The sequence below is a fragment of the Rousettus aegyptiacus genome, unplaced genomic scaffold (assembly GCF_014176215.1).
Source record: "Rousettus aegyptiacus isolate mRouAeg1 unplaced genomic scaffold, mRouAeg1.p scaffold_m13_p_6, whole genome shotgun sequence".
Lineage (NCBI taxonomy): Eukaryota > Metazoa > Chordata > Mammalia > Chiroptera > Pteropodidae > Rousettus > Rousettus aegyptiacus.
The window spans coordinates 112,301,567-112,314,260 of NW_023416309.1; the positions used below are offsets into that span (position 1 = coordinate 112,301,567).

The following is a 12,694-nucleotide window of genomic DNA, read 5'->3' on the forward strand; positions in this document are numbered from 1 at the left end:
AGTGTGGTTAATGGGAATGCTTTGTCCTTTAACCCAGGTTCACCCTGAAAATGAAGATTGGACCTGTTTTGAACAGTCTGCAAGTTTAGACATCAAATCTTTCTTTGGTTTTGAAAGTACAGTGGAAAAAATTGCAATGAAACAATATACCAGCAACATTAAAAAAGTGAGTCAGTCCGTCTTGGGACTTTTGGTGGGGGGCGGACCCTGGAGACAGCTGGAGCGCCGTCTTTCTTGGGGGCCGGCAGTGGTCCATTGGGGGTGTCGGCTGTTTCTGGAAGAGGAAACGCTCACACGTCCCCCCGGTCCGCATGTCCCAGGGCGCGGGAGGAATAGATGGGGGTCACGTGGTGCCAGTCCAGTGCGGCATGGGCCGCGGCGTCCTCTGTGCAGAGCTGCTGGGGAAGGCGGAAGTGGGGGTGGGGCAGGAGCAGCGAGCTCACGGCACCCAGGTGCCACTGCGGGCTGTGCTGGAGGGAGGTCCTGCTCCAGACCCCTCCATGCAGAAGGGGCAGGGGTCCCCGGGCCACGGGTCATTCGCTCCATCTCCACGGAGAACTTCCCTTCTCGTTTTCAGGCTGCTGCTCGTTACTGTGGAATTTTGGTTTTGAAATGTGTCAGTCTGGAATCGAGTGCTGTTTGAAGGCTCGTTTTATTTTTAGGGCTTTAGAAAGAATTTGGATTGAGACACAAAGCACATATTGAGTGCAAGTATGGTACATCATGCTTTTAATTAGTCATTAAAAATTCCATCTTCTTAGATCTTACTTCCTAGACTTTTGGAGAACAGGACGTAAAATTATGAAAAACAAACACAAAGGCGTTTGTTGTTTCTTTTTCTTATTTATTCTATGTCAGTTGGGTTTTTATTAGTGTTTTAAAAACCTGTGAGGGACGAATAATTCAAAATTTGAATATATACTAACCTTAATTAAAATTGGTTTTGTTTTAAAGGGAAAAGAAATCATCGAATACTACCTTCGCCAGTTAGAAGAGGAAGGCATAACGTTCGTGCCTCGCTGGACTCCGCCTTCCATCACGCCCTCCTCAGAGACCTCCCTGTCGTCGGGGAAGCAGGCGGCGGCCTTGGCCATCGTGACCCCAGAGGCCGCACTGAAGGAGGGGCCGAGCAGCGAGGCCCTCAGCAACCCGAGCGGGGCCCCCGAGCCCGTGGCGACCACCCCCGACGGTGGGTTCACTCTGAGAGCAGGACGGGATCGTGTGGAAAGAGGACGTGGACCTCGGTGCCGTCCGCTTCCCCTGGCTGACATGACTCGGTGCCGTCCGCTTCCCCTGGCTGACATGACACGTTCACTTTATTTTTTCTTAGACTGAAGAAACTTAGAATTGTTTTTTTTTTTTTAATGGGCAGAAAGGGTTCTATCAAGTCATGAGACCAGGAAATGTTTTTTGTTTATTTTAGTTGCCGGTATCTTTAGTGAATGTCAGGTAGCGACTAACCCTTTCAACAAACAGTGATATCAGTTTTCATGCTCGCCATGTGCCAGGCACTGTTGTAAGCTCTTTGTGACTGCTTACTCATCTCCTGATGGTTGCTTATTATCCTCATTTTTATGTGCGTTAACTGAAGCACAGAGAAACTCGGTCCCTTGCACAGAGTCACACAGCCGTCGGTGGCAGGGCTGGGATTAGCCCAGCGGCTGGCTCCAGAATCTGCATTTAGCCCCGGGGCTTGCCGCCTTCGATGTGTGTTCCACACACGTGCACACACACAAACCACACAACTTTTGTGTTTCTCAGAGCGATGCCCATTGTAAAATAAGAAAACAAGAAAATTCCACCAGTCAGGAGTCTTAAACTGCGGGCATTTCGCTTCCCCTACATTCTTCACGATGGCTAAGCTGTCATCTGTTATCGGCAGGTGGCCGATATCTTTATTGGTTTGGGGACACGTTCTGTTTTTTCACCTTATGAATTTTTTTTGCTCTTCTTAATTTGAGATCTTACTCTTCCAGTTTGTTACCTTATCATGAAAAAGATTTCCGGTATTCTTGAACACAGCTCTGTTCAAAGTAGATTGAATCCGTTTGTTTTTTCATAGTTTTAGTATCATTTCTACCTCTTTATGTAACTTTGCATCAAAAGTTGTTAAGTGTCTGTTACAGTCCTCATTCCGTCGTGAATAGTACTGAGATTTCGCGTGCAGGGGTGACCTGGTCGCCGGGGTATAATTGACCCAGCAAGCTCGCCTGTGGCTCGGTCCACAGCTTGACGTTAAGGACCGCCCTTGAGGTTCTCCAGGGCGGCCTGCCTCAGTCTGCTGTCCCTGCGCTGTCGCTCAGGTCCACGGCTCTGGGGCCGTCCTTCGTCTTCACGGAGCAGGACCTTGGAATACGTCGGGTTCCAGTGTTCTCTGTCGTAAGTGGTTTCCTGTCACTTCTGTTGCAGACAAACTGGACGCAGACTACATTAAGCGGTACCTGGGCGACTTGACTCCGCTGCAGGAGAGCTGCCTGATCCGGCTTCGCCAGTGGCTCCAGGAGACCCACAAGGGCAAGGTGAGACTCGGCACCCTGTCTGTGACACCCGTCGTACTTCCGCGTGTGCCCGATCGCTGTAGCTGGGCCGTCCGTGCGTGCGGCACCCGGGCCCCTCGTGGGGGTTGTGATGCCCTCCTGTGATCAGCTGTGTCGTCCTGGGTTTCACAGGCTGGCCTCGCTCCAGAGTGTGCTTGGAAGGTTCAGAAGGTTCACAGGTCATTCAGAAGTTAGAAATGTGTGAGCTTGGTTTTGAGGTTTTCGGTGAGGTTTTAGCCTCATGAGGAATCAGATGTTTGTAATGAGGTTCATACTGACGGGGGGGCCGGCAGCGGGCAGAGGCAGGTCAGTGCGTCTGGCCAGTTGCTAGCGTTGCTCAGTAAAGGGGGGCCGGGCATTCCATGCACCCAGCCTTCTCCCCAGTCCTGTCAGCCTCGGCGCCTGGAGCCCACAGAGCTGAGCCTTGGTGTCACTTCCTGAGAATGGAGACACTATGCCAGCAGCTGCCGTTTGTTCTTCTCCGGCCATGTGCTGGACACTCTTTTAAGGTCCACAGTAAACCTTCCCAGTAACCCTGTGAGATGGGTGTGACTTTTGTCACCCGTTACACATATGAGGAAACTGAGGCACCAGACATGAAGTAACGTGCCCAAGGTCTTCGGCGAGTGAGCGGTGGGGCCAGGCCATTCGCTTCCTGAGCGCACATTCTTAAGCACTTCCGGATCGTGGTGGTCCCCTCTCCGTGAAGACGATGCCATCGCAGTCCTAAGGGCTGTTCGCCCAGGGGTGGGCGGTTAGGAGGCTCCGGGTCCACTCAGGGCTCGTGCCCCATGGCCCAGCGGTGGGCATTAGCGTGGTGTGGGGGGAGACGGGCATGCAGTGACACTCAGGCACGCTCTTGGCCTTGACTCTCAAAGGAGCAGACGCACTGATGCCAATAGCGGAACCTAGAGACGGTTTCTGTGATGTTGGGGATGCCACAGCCACTACCAAAACCACCATTTTTTCTAGCTTTTTATGTGTTGTACATACACAGAGAAAAAGCTGCGCAGATCATAATTTGTAGATCAGCTCAGTGAACTTTGAAGCATTTTATGTTCAAGAAATCGTGCTATCACTGTACTTGGCTGAAACTGAAATGGAATACTGTAAAGATTATTCAAACTAATGCTGATTTTCTAAAGCATGAAGGAAGGCTAATTTTAAATAGTGCAGGAACGCAGCCCACTCTTGATGAGAACCGAGCGTTTTAGAGTCTTATTCCCTTGGTAACTTGTTTTTTTCCCTTAGCAACTTTTAACATCGCTTAGAAACGTCTTTCTCTCAATAGATCCCCAAAGATGAGCATATTCTTCGGTTCTTGCGTGCCCGGGACTTCAACATTGACAAAGCCAGAGAGACCATGTGCCAGTCTCTGACGTGGCGAAAGCAGCACCAGGTGGACTACATTCTTGACACGTGGACCCCTCCCCAGGTCCTCCAGGACTACTACGCGGGGGGCTGGCACCATCACGACAAAGGTGAGCATGGGCTTGGCGTTCGGGGCGTGCTTAGCGACCCCCTTCCGCAGAACTCAGCGGGGCCTTGAGTGCAGTGACCCTGCCCTTTCCCAACCTGAACAAACTGGTGCCCGTTCTGGCACGCAGGGGCCACATCCCGACACCGCCCCCCACCCCGAAGGCCGCCCCCCCATGCAGTGCGGAGGCGAGGCCGAGACTGTCGGCCGCTTCCTCACGGTTCACGCTGCCCATGCGAGTTACTAAAGCTCCTTTCTGAGTTAAGCGGAGTGTTCGCGACTTACTCAAAAAACCAAAACTTGGAAGGCTGTTGTTTTCCAGAGCACGGTGCTAATAAAGGAACTTCTCAACGACTGAGCTCCTCCGTTACCACTCAAAACGCACGGCCAGTGTTCCTCCCCAGAGCGGCGTGGTGCTTCCGCTCTGTTTTGAGAGTAGGGAAAGCGCCAGCCAGGGACGGGACGCACCTGAAACAAAGACTGCTTTGCAAGCGAGTCACTTGGACCCTTTTACATCCCATGCCTCGCAGGGGAGCCTGCGTCGTCGCAGGATGCTCACTGCCTCCTGGCGCAGCGTGGGGGCGGACACAATGGACGGGCCACAGGGATCGCTCTGGAACCTTCTCTTTCACCTGCAAACAGGTCCTTTCAGAACTTAGCAGCTCTGAATAGTCCATTTTTCTGACTTAATCTTTTGTACTTCTCCAGATTAATTTTGACTCTGTTAATTTTTACTAGAATTAGGTATTTATTCCTCTTTCCGATCCTCAAAAGATTAAAAAGTTTGGTAGTAAGACATTTAAAAACGTACCTTAGTAATATTGGGAAAGGTTTTACAGATATTCTTTTCAACAAGATTTGGAAACAACACGCACACACACACACACACTCCCACCCCCGTTTGCTTGAAGTAGAACAAATCTAGACCCAGATTCTCCCAGGAGGTGAGGTTTACCAGACAATAAACTCACGACATTTGGGCCCCGTGTCGGGATGACAGCGCTGCCCGCGGCGGACAGCAGGGACGGGCCTGGGGGTCCCTCCGGGCGCGTGATCCGTCCTCGTCCCTCCTGCTGCGCTCCTGTGGCACTGAGCGCAGGAATCTAGGAACTGCCGAGCTAGCGACAGTCTGGCCACCAGCATCTTTTCCCCTCTGTGTAGCTGGCTCGTGGTGACAGGGATTTACAGTGTGAGTTAGGTTCCTCTTGGCCTCCGGCCATTAGACCTCTAGGCTGTAAGGAAGTAGAGCCCGCGTGCTGGCTGGTATGGATTTAAGATTTCTAGAAAGTCCTCGGTGATCTTGGTCCTTAGGGTGGGAGTGGAGGAAATAGTGCAGTAGATAGTCGGAGGTCCTCCCGCTGTGGAAGGCAGCTCCGCTCAGCCCCCTGGTCATTTAAGTGAGGAGGCCGAGCCCAGCGACGGCCGCAGCCAGTGCCCGCGGGTGGAGCTGGACAGAGGACCCTGCCGAGCTGTGCTGGCAGTGGCCTTTGCCTTTTACAGGATTTTGGGGAAACTTAACACACACACACAGACACACGCACACACCCAGCGCTGCTCCTGAGAGAGAGCGAGCTCGCTCGCAGCGGCCTGCGATGTGGGGGGCACGTCCCTCGCTGCGGGGCATGGGGTGCTGACCTGGGCTTCACGGCCAGGCGAGGGCCGGTAACACCTCTCCTCTCTCCTCTGTCCCTCCCGCAGATGGGCGGCCGCTCTACGTGCTCCGGCTGGGGCAGATGGACACCAAAGGCCTGGTGCGGGCCCTCGGGGAGGAGGCCCTGCTCAGATACGTGAGTGACGCGGCCGGACGCCGGCGCCTCGGGCCTCCCGCTCTCTCCCCGCCGGCAGGATCGGGGTGTTGACGATGTCCTGTCGTGATAGGCGTGTGTTGCTTTTGTAATTAGAGAGGAAAATCTAGGGATATGTTTTTAAAATTTCAAAAGTGGGTACATAAGTTATAAAAATATTTTTCACGGTGAAGCATCAGCAGAAAGTCAGTGTAGCCACTCGGGGTGACTGCTTGGGAGCTGATTCTGGTCTTTTGTCCTTCGTTCCTGCACCGAATCGGTCCCTGCCCCCCACCCTAACTCCCCCTTGAGCTGTCTGTCAACCAGACCTCTCCGCCTCCTCGTCCAGGCTCCTAGCACTGACTGTCGGGATGGCTGTAAACGCCCCCCTCCCTGTCCCCCGACTCCAGCCTCAGCCCCACTGCGCGGCAGTTACGAGAGGAAGAATGTGGCCCTTGTACCAAACGGCTGGAAAAGGCACCCCTGTAACCCAGCCCCCCTCGGCGTGCACCGCTGGCATTTCGTCGTGTCTTCTGTTAGTCCCGCCGCAGGGTGTGTGTTCATGCGTGCGTGCATACATACCCGCGTGACACACGCGTGCACGCGGATACGCGGATGGGCCACTCCCGTAGGGGAGGGCTCTGTTGTCCAGCCAGGGGCGGGGGTTCCCCTCAGCCGCACCTCCAGCCAGTTCTCGCACCGCCCTTTCTTCCGGCTGGCACAGGGTGTCACGGGTGCCCCCCCACTCCATGGACTGTTCCAGGGATCCTTGTTCTGAAGCTGACGGCAGCAGGCCCCGCTCTCCGCACCCCCACCTGGTGCCCCCCGCCTAACTGACTTTCCCTGGGGGCGCCGTCTCCTGGCCACGGAAGGCTCCTTCTCTTGTGAGAGTAGAAGGTTTGTCGGCGACATGTGCGTGTGAGGGAGTCTGACACACGCAGAGCCGGTGTTCCTCCCACAGCGTGACGCAGTGGTGGTGGCTCCGCAGGCTCATCAGAGTTTTTCCGGCCCTTTTGCGCACAGGTCCTCTCCATCAACGAAGAAGGGCTCAGGCGGTGCGAGGAGAACACGAAGGTCTTCGGCAGGCCCATCAGGTGGGCGCGTGGCCGCTGCTCCTGGCACATTGCGAGCACGGGTTCGGTGCTCTGTAGAACCAGAGCTGGTTTGAGTTTTAGGTTTCAGAACCAAAGCTGAACAGTCGACTGTTTCCAGTAGTGTTCTAACAGGCAGGAGGTGGATCCGCGCAGCACGGCCAGCCTCAGGACGGCTGCCACTTTCGGGGTCTCTAACCCCTGAGGCGTTGCTGGCGCCTCGGTCCGAGTGGGCTGGCCTGTCTGGTTAGTCTGCGTGGCCTTTGTGAGCCCAGAGGTGCAGGTTTTGATTTGTCTGGGTTTTGCTTTGTTTAGTGTGAGGAATATAAAAAAAGTACTCTGTGTTCCTAAGTCATGCGCATAGTCAGGGCAAACTGTCTGACAATGCGTAGTAATTCAGAGACTGACACCGAGAAGGGGCAGGTGGTTCACTGGGAGGTAAGTCCCGTGGGTAGGCATGTGGAGGGGTTTGTTGTCTGCTGTGTTCGCGGCTCCTGGTGCAGTGCGAGACGCTGATGCTTGTGGAGGCTGGCTTCCTGCGGTCCGGTCACACCGCCCGTTAAAGGGCCAGACACGTGCCCGTGCGGTCAGCCGTCGTGGCGCAGCCTGTCACACGCCTCACTGGCTGGATCGCCGAGCATGTCAGAGCGGGGACTTTATTCACTCTCGGTTTGAGAGTCCAGGGTTGGTCCTACCACACCGACCCCATGTGCTCTGTACAAGTAGATGTAAGTGTAGATCACGACACCATCGTTTTAGAAAGTGGTATATTTTTAGAAATGGATCTTAATGACTATTTTATAATATTGAAAAGAAAAAGACAGACCCAGGCTGCTAGGTGTGCCATCTGTTGAGTGAACTTGTCTGTGTCACCTGCAGCTCGTGGACCTGCCTGGTGGACCTGGAGGGCCTGAACATGCGCCACCTGTGGAGGCCTGGCGTCAAGGCGCTGCTGCGGATCATCGAGGTGGTGGAGGCCAACTACCCCGAGACGCTGGGCCGCCTGCTGATCCTGCGCGCGCCCCGGGTCTTCCCCGTGCTCTGGACCCTGGTGCGTGTGCGTGCTGCTCCGCAGCGCCGGGCAGCCCTATGGAAGGCAGACGCGCGTGCCTCTGTGTGCGTGGGCCAGACACGCGTGCCTCCATGTGCGTGTGTCAGACAGACGCACGTGCCTCCGTGTGCGTGTGCCTCTGGCCCTTAAGTGTTAACTAGGTAGGGGAAAAAAATTAACCTGAAAAGAAAATTTCAAATTGCATGAGAGGAGAAAGAGTTCCTGGGTGTCCTAATGTCATGCACATGGACTTTACAAAAAAAGTTTGAAACTCAAATTCCCTTCTCCACTCGTACTAGCACATTGTAATTTTAATTTTCGAAGATCAGACAGCCAAGCATATATGACCGAATGGCCCTTTTGAATTGCTTGCAGGTCAGCCCATTCATTGACGACAACACCAGGAGGAAGTTCCTGATTTATGCGGGGAACAACTACCAGGGGCCTGGGGGCCTGCTGGACTACATCGACACAGAGGTCATCCCAGACTTCCTGGGCGGAGAGTGCATGGTACGGACTTCCTCCCGTGGCTGCCGCGGGGGCGGGGAGGGAGGCGCCAGTCTGCACGGTGGTTTTCAGAATGTCGTGGCTGGCGTCTCCGATCCACCACGCAGGACAGTGTCCACAACGTGCACGTTTCTTCGTTACATGCTCGCGAGAATTTGGTTCAGAATCTAATCTAATTGCAGCTTGCTTTTGTTCACTCAGCTTTGTGTGACTCAGATTTTCAAACTGTGTTGGAGGAGCTGTGCATTTTTTAAAAACACTATTAAAAAATCACAATGATCCTCAAAAAGATTTTCCCCTTGACAGCAAATCAGGGTAATGTTTTAAAGAGGTCGTATTAGGAGAACTAGTTCTCTCTTATGTAACGTGGAATTTTTAATGCACTGGGTTGTTAGATTATCAGGCGAAGCCTCCACTTCTACAGTCTGTGCTGCGACGAGTAAATCAGAGAGTTTTAGTTCCCTCTGGGCCTTACAGCTCCTGGGGCTCAACTGCCTGACAAAGCCTGGCGAGATCGGGTGACTCCCCAGAGAGGCAGCTGAAGCCAACAGGGAGCCATGCTATCCTGTGTCGGGTTCCTACGAGAGAAAGGGTCCCTCCCACCCTCACAGTAAATGAAATCATCCTTTTCAGATGCACACACTGGATTTGACTCATGCATTTGGCTAATGAATTGGGCTCGTAGGCAAGTCTTTCTGGGTGCTTAGAGGCATTTAAACAGCATTCGATTTGGCTCCGGGGTCATCGGGGCTGCTGCAAGGGATCACAGGTGAAGGAATCACAGTGCAACGCAGAGGAGCAAGTCGTTGGCAGGACCCCAGCATTCCAAGTTCACTCCGAGGTCAGATTTGTGGAGACCCACGAACGACTTCTGTTACGTAAGGGACCAGCCACGCGGTTGCTCCTGCCAGTGAGGACTCGGAGACTGATGCTGAGCAGGAGGCCTGACTCGCGGAGGACGGCGCCGGCATTCGCCGCTGACCACAGCGGTGCACTCCCGATGGCCGCGTCCTGGTGACTGGCCCAGGGCGCCACCCTCTGGCCTCTCAGGTGTCCTCTCAGCTCCCGGCCGCGGTCCCGTGTGCTGGTCTTGAAGAGGCGTCGGGCTCTCAGCTGTCCTGCGGCCAGAGGGCTTTAACCACGCCGGGCCGATGTCTCTAGCAGGACGTCGTTCCCGTGATGTGTTTCCAGCCACGCTGCGCTGCCAGCTGAGGATGGCGTCACTCCAGTGTGTCCGACCCCGCAGCTGGTGGTCCAGGTCGCCTCCGGCTGTTACAACCTGCAGCATTAAGCCACGTGTCAAGGTCAAATAGGAGATTATGAACTATACAGATTCTGATTCAGCTTAGCCCGTTTCAAGCAAATTCAAAAGAAACTCTCCTTTATTATTTTTTGGCTGGTGTTTCGGCCTGATCGTTTGACTTGAGGTGGACCCAAAGCTTTCAGCGTTGATTATATATCTTAACCTTAATCATACATAGTAAAAATAGTGCCTGTAGTTGCTGAGGGTAAAATTCCTAACACGTTCTCCCTTTACAGCGCAATGTAAATATTGGTAATTCTTACGTTACCTCGTACATGTTAGTGTGAATTCTGTGGGAAATCGGCTTCGTTTATTTAAAGCAAGACGCATGCACTTAAGCGGTTTTTAAAAGCCGTTTTGCCGAGTCCAGCAGAGGATTCGGCGATGTCGCCGGTGTTTCCCGCTTCGTGAGCAGCTTCGGGGCGCGGTGCTGCGTGGCGCTCGGTGTTCGGAGGGGGCGCGTCCGTGCCCGCCTCTCACTGGCGCGTTTGCCTTTCCAGTGTGAGGTGCCGGAGGGAGGGCTGGTCCCCAAATCGCTGTACAGGACCGCAGAGGAGCTGGAAAACGAGGACCTCAAGCTGTGGACGGAGACCATCTACCAGTCCGCCAGCGTCTTCAAAGGCGCCCCGCACGAGGTGAGGGCGAGGCGAGGGCCGGGCCCGGGCCGCCGCGCCTGTCCCCCCACAGCGGTGCCCGGGGCATCCTCCCAGATGGGTTCGCTTTAGGAGAGTCAGAGCTCCGCCTGGTCTTTGTCCTCAGGGTTTTGTTGGTGCCCGATCGTAGGTAAGAGTCGCGCTGACGAGCAGGCGTCTCGGGCTGGAAGCAGCGGAAAGGGGTCAGGTTTTCCGCGGTCCCCGGGGACCCTGGCGCCGGGGTGCACGGCACATCTCCTCTTGTGGGGATGCTTTTAACTCTCCATTTTAGATTATTTAATGATTGCATAAGATTGATTTCATTTTTTGTTTTTACTTGACTGGCTTTTGGTTTTTATTTTTTAAAGGAATTTTCTCATTTTTGTCAGTCTCATGGAGTGAGGAAAAAATAGCGCATCTCTATTTTCCCTTTTTGCCGTCGCATTTTGGTGCAGAAACAAGTATTCCTGTTTTTTTTTTTACGTATGCCATGTTCTGTGGCATCGTGCATGAGCTGCGGTGTGAGAACTCAGGCGTCACCCTTCCCGGAGCTCCGGGGTGGGGTTTGTGGCTGGAGCTGGCGGACGGGCGTTCGGAGAGGCGGCCTGCGGCTCGGGCCCTTCCTGCCTCCTGCCGCAGCAGCTGCCCAGCGTGGCCGCCTGCTGTCTGTCCTTGCCACCAGGCCTCCCAGTACCATCTGCCCGTCACTTGTGGGGCAGGGGGACACTGTTGCTCTGGCCCAAACAGGTCAGGGGTTCTGCGGGCAATCTTCAGTTTTCACGACTGTGTCGTGGGGATCGTTTGTGTTTTTCTAACATGGAGGTGGCTCGAGGAGGCAGAGTTCTCGTCTGCCGTTTCTTAGGTTGCTGTCGCTCTTGCCCACGGTGAGAACTTACAGGCACAGTCTGTTTCTTGTGGGTCACAGAGCCCGGTATCTGAAAACGGGCGGCCAGGTTTTCCGTGTCAGAACAGTAAAAACTTCATTTCTGCATTGGGGGCTGAGTAAAGCACAAGTCAAGGACAGTGATACCTCTCAAAGGAAGCCTGAGTTAAATGTCCCCATTGTGAATGCAGGAAATAAGGTGCCCATCACCCGAGGGGGGACTAAGGTCTAGGAGAGGTCTGACCCTGGGTCGCTGCTTTGCTGAAGAAAGGGAGGGAGGGGTCCCGTCACCAGGGCCAGCGCGGTCCTCATCGGGCCCCGGCTTGCGACAGTCCAGTCTGTAAGGAGATGCCGAAGTGCAGGTGCTGGTCGAGCGCCAGGCACGGCGTCGGTGGGGTTGATGGCGGGCCGCGTGACAGAGCCGCGTGCCACGGGCCCGTGCGGGGAGCAGGGCTTCCGCTGAGACGGTGGTGAATGTGTAGCTCCCCCGGCTGGTTCTGGCTCTCATCCTCCCACCGTGGCCTTCGAAAGTGTAGCTGTGATCAGTCCCTGCCGGGCAGCTTCACGTGGGCACTGTATAAAGTGCAGATTTTAGATGGGCACTCAGCCCCAGGGCCCTTCCCCTAACCCCATGCCGTGCGGCTCCCCCCGCCCCACCCAGCCCACTGCCAGGGTCCCATCTGAGAGGGGCGCCTCGGTCCCTGTGCTCAGGCCCCTCCCCTCCTCCCTGTGGTCTTTCTCTGGCTCCCACCTTGCTGTGCTCGCCAGCCTAGAGCAATCCTCAGACCTACTTCTGCACCATCTGGACTCATTTCTGTTTTGCCTTGTTAAGACGTTTTTACGGCCAGGACCCTGCGTGCTGGCTGAAGGTCTTGTCACGGGGACCGCAGGTGTGGCCAGCGAAGTGTGCAGAGCTGGGCCCCGGGCACGGAGCAGGGCCCACTGACTACAGAATGGGGAGAGTGAGGCAGTCCTGGGCGGGCAGGCTGTGAATCGGGGAGGAGGTCTGCGGGTCGGGCTCCCCCCGCCGCACGCTGCTGCTGCAGAGGCGGCGCAGAGCCCGCTCAGGGACCCTCTCCGTTCCCAGATCCTTATTCAGATCGTGGATGCCTCTTCCGTCATCACTTGGGACTTTGATGTGTGCAAAGGCGACATCGTCTTTAACATCTATCATTCTAAGAGGTCGCCACAGCCACCCAAAAAGGACTCCCTGGGGGCGCACAGCATCACTTCCCCAGGAGGGAACAACGTGCAGCTCATCGACAGAGTGTGGCAGCTGGGCCGGGACTACAGCATGGTGGAGTCGCCCCTGATCTGCAGAGAAGGCGAGAGCGTGCAGGTAACGCCGCACACCGGGCGCCCCAGCCCGCCCGCGCTGTCTGGAGCGGGACGTCTGGCCGTGGAGAGCAGTTAGGGGTCCGGTTTTAGG

The 12,694-nt window shown here is 55.1% G+C and overlaps 1 protein-coding gene across 4 annotated transcripts in view; it reads left to right on the plus strand.

The window, feature by feature from the left end:
- The window catches only part of SEC14L1 (SEC14 like lipid binding 1), a 47,867-nt gene that overhangs the window by 26,254 nt on the left and 8,919 nt on the right, over positions 1 to 12,694 (plus strand). For all 4 annotated transcript variants that reach the window (XM_016143194.2, XM_016143193.2, XM_016143196.2 and 1 more), the window contains 10 exons: positions 38 to 166; positions 955 to 1,189; positions 2,410 to 2,519; positions 3,829 to 4,018; positions 5,713 to 5,801; positions 6,822 to 6,892; positions 7,769 to 7,940; positions 8,316 to 8,450; positions 10,251 to 10,385; positions 12,353 to 12,604. In XM_016143194.2, the coding sequence (XP_015998680.1) occupies positions 38 to 166; positions 955 to 1,189; positions 2,410 to 2,519; positions 3,829 to 4,018; positions 5,713 to 5,801; positions 6,822 to 6,892; positions 7,769 to 7,940; positions 8,316 to 8,450; positions 10,251 to 10,385; positions 12,353 to 12,604 (1,518 nt within the window). The remainder of the gene's footprint in view (positions 1 to 37; positions 167 to 954; positions 1,190 to 2,409; positions 2,520 to 3,828; positions 4,019 to 5,712; positions 5,802 to 6,821; positions 6,893 to 7,768; positions 7,941 to 8,315; positions 8,451 to 10,250; positions 10,386 to 12,352; positions 12,605 to 12,694) is intronic.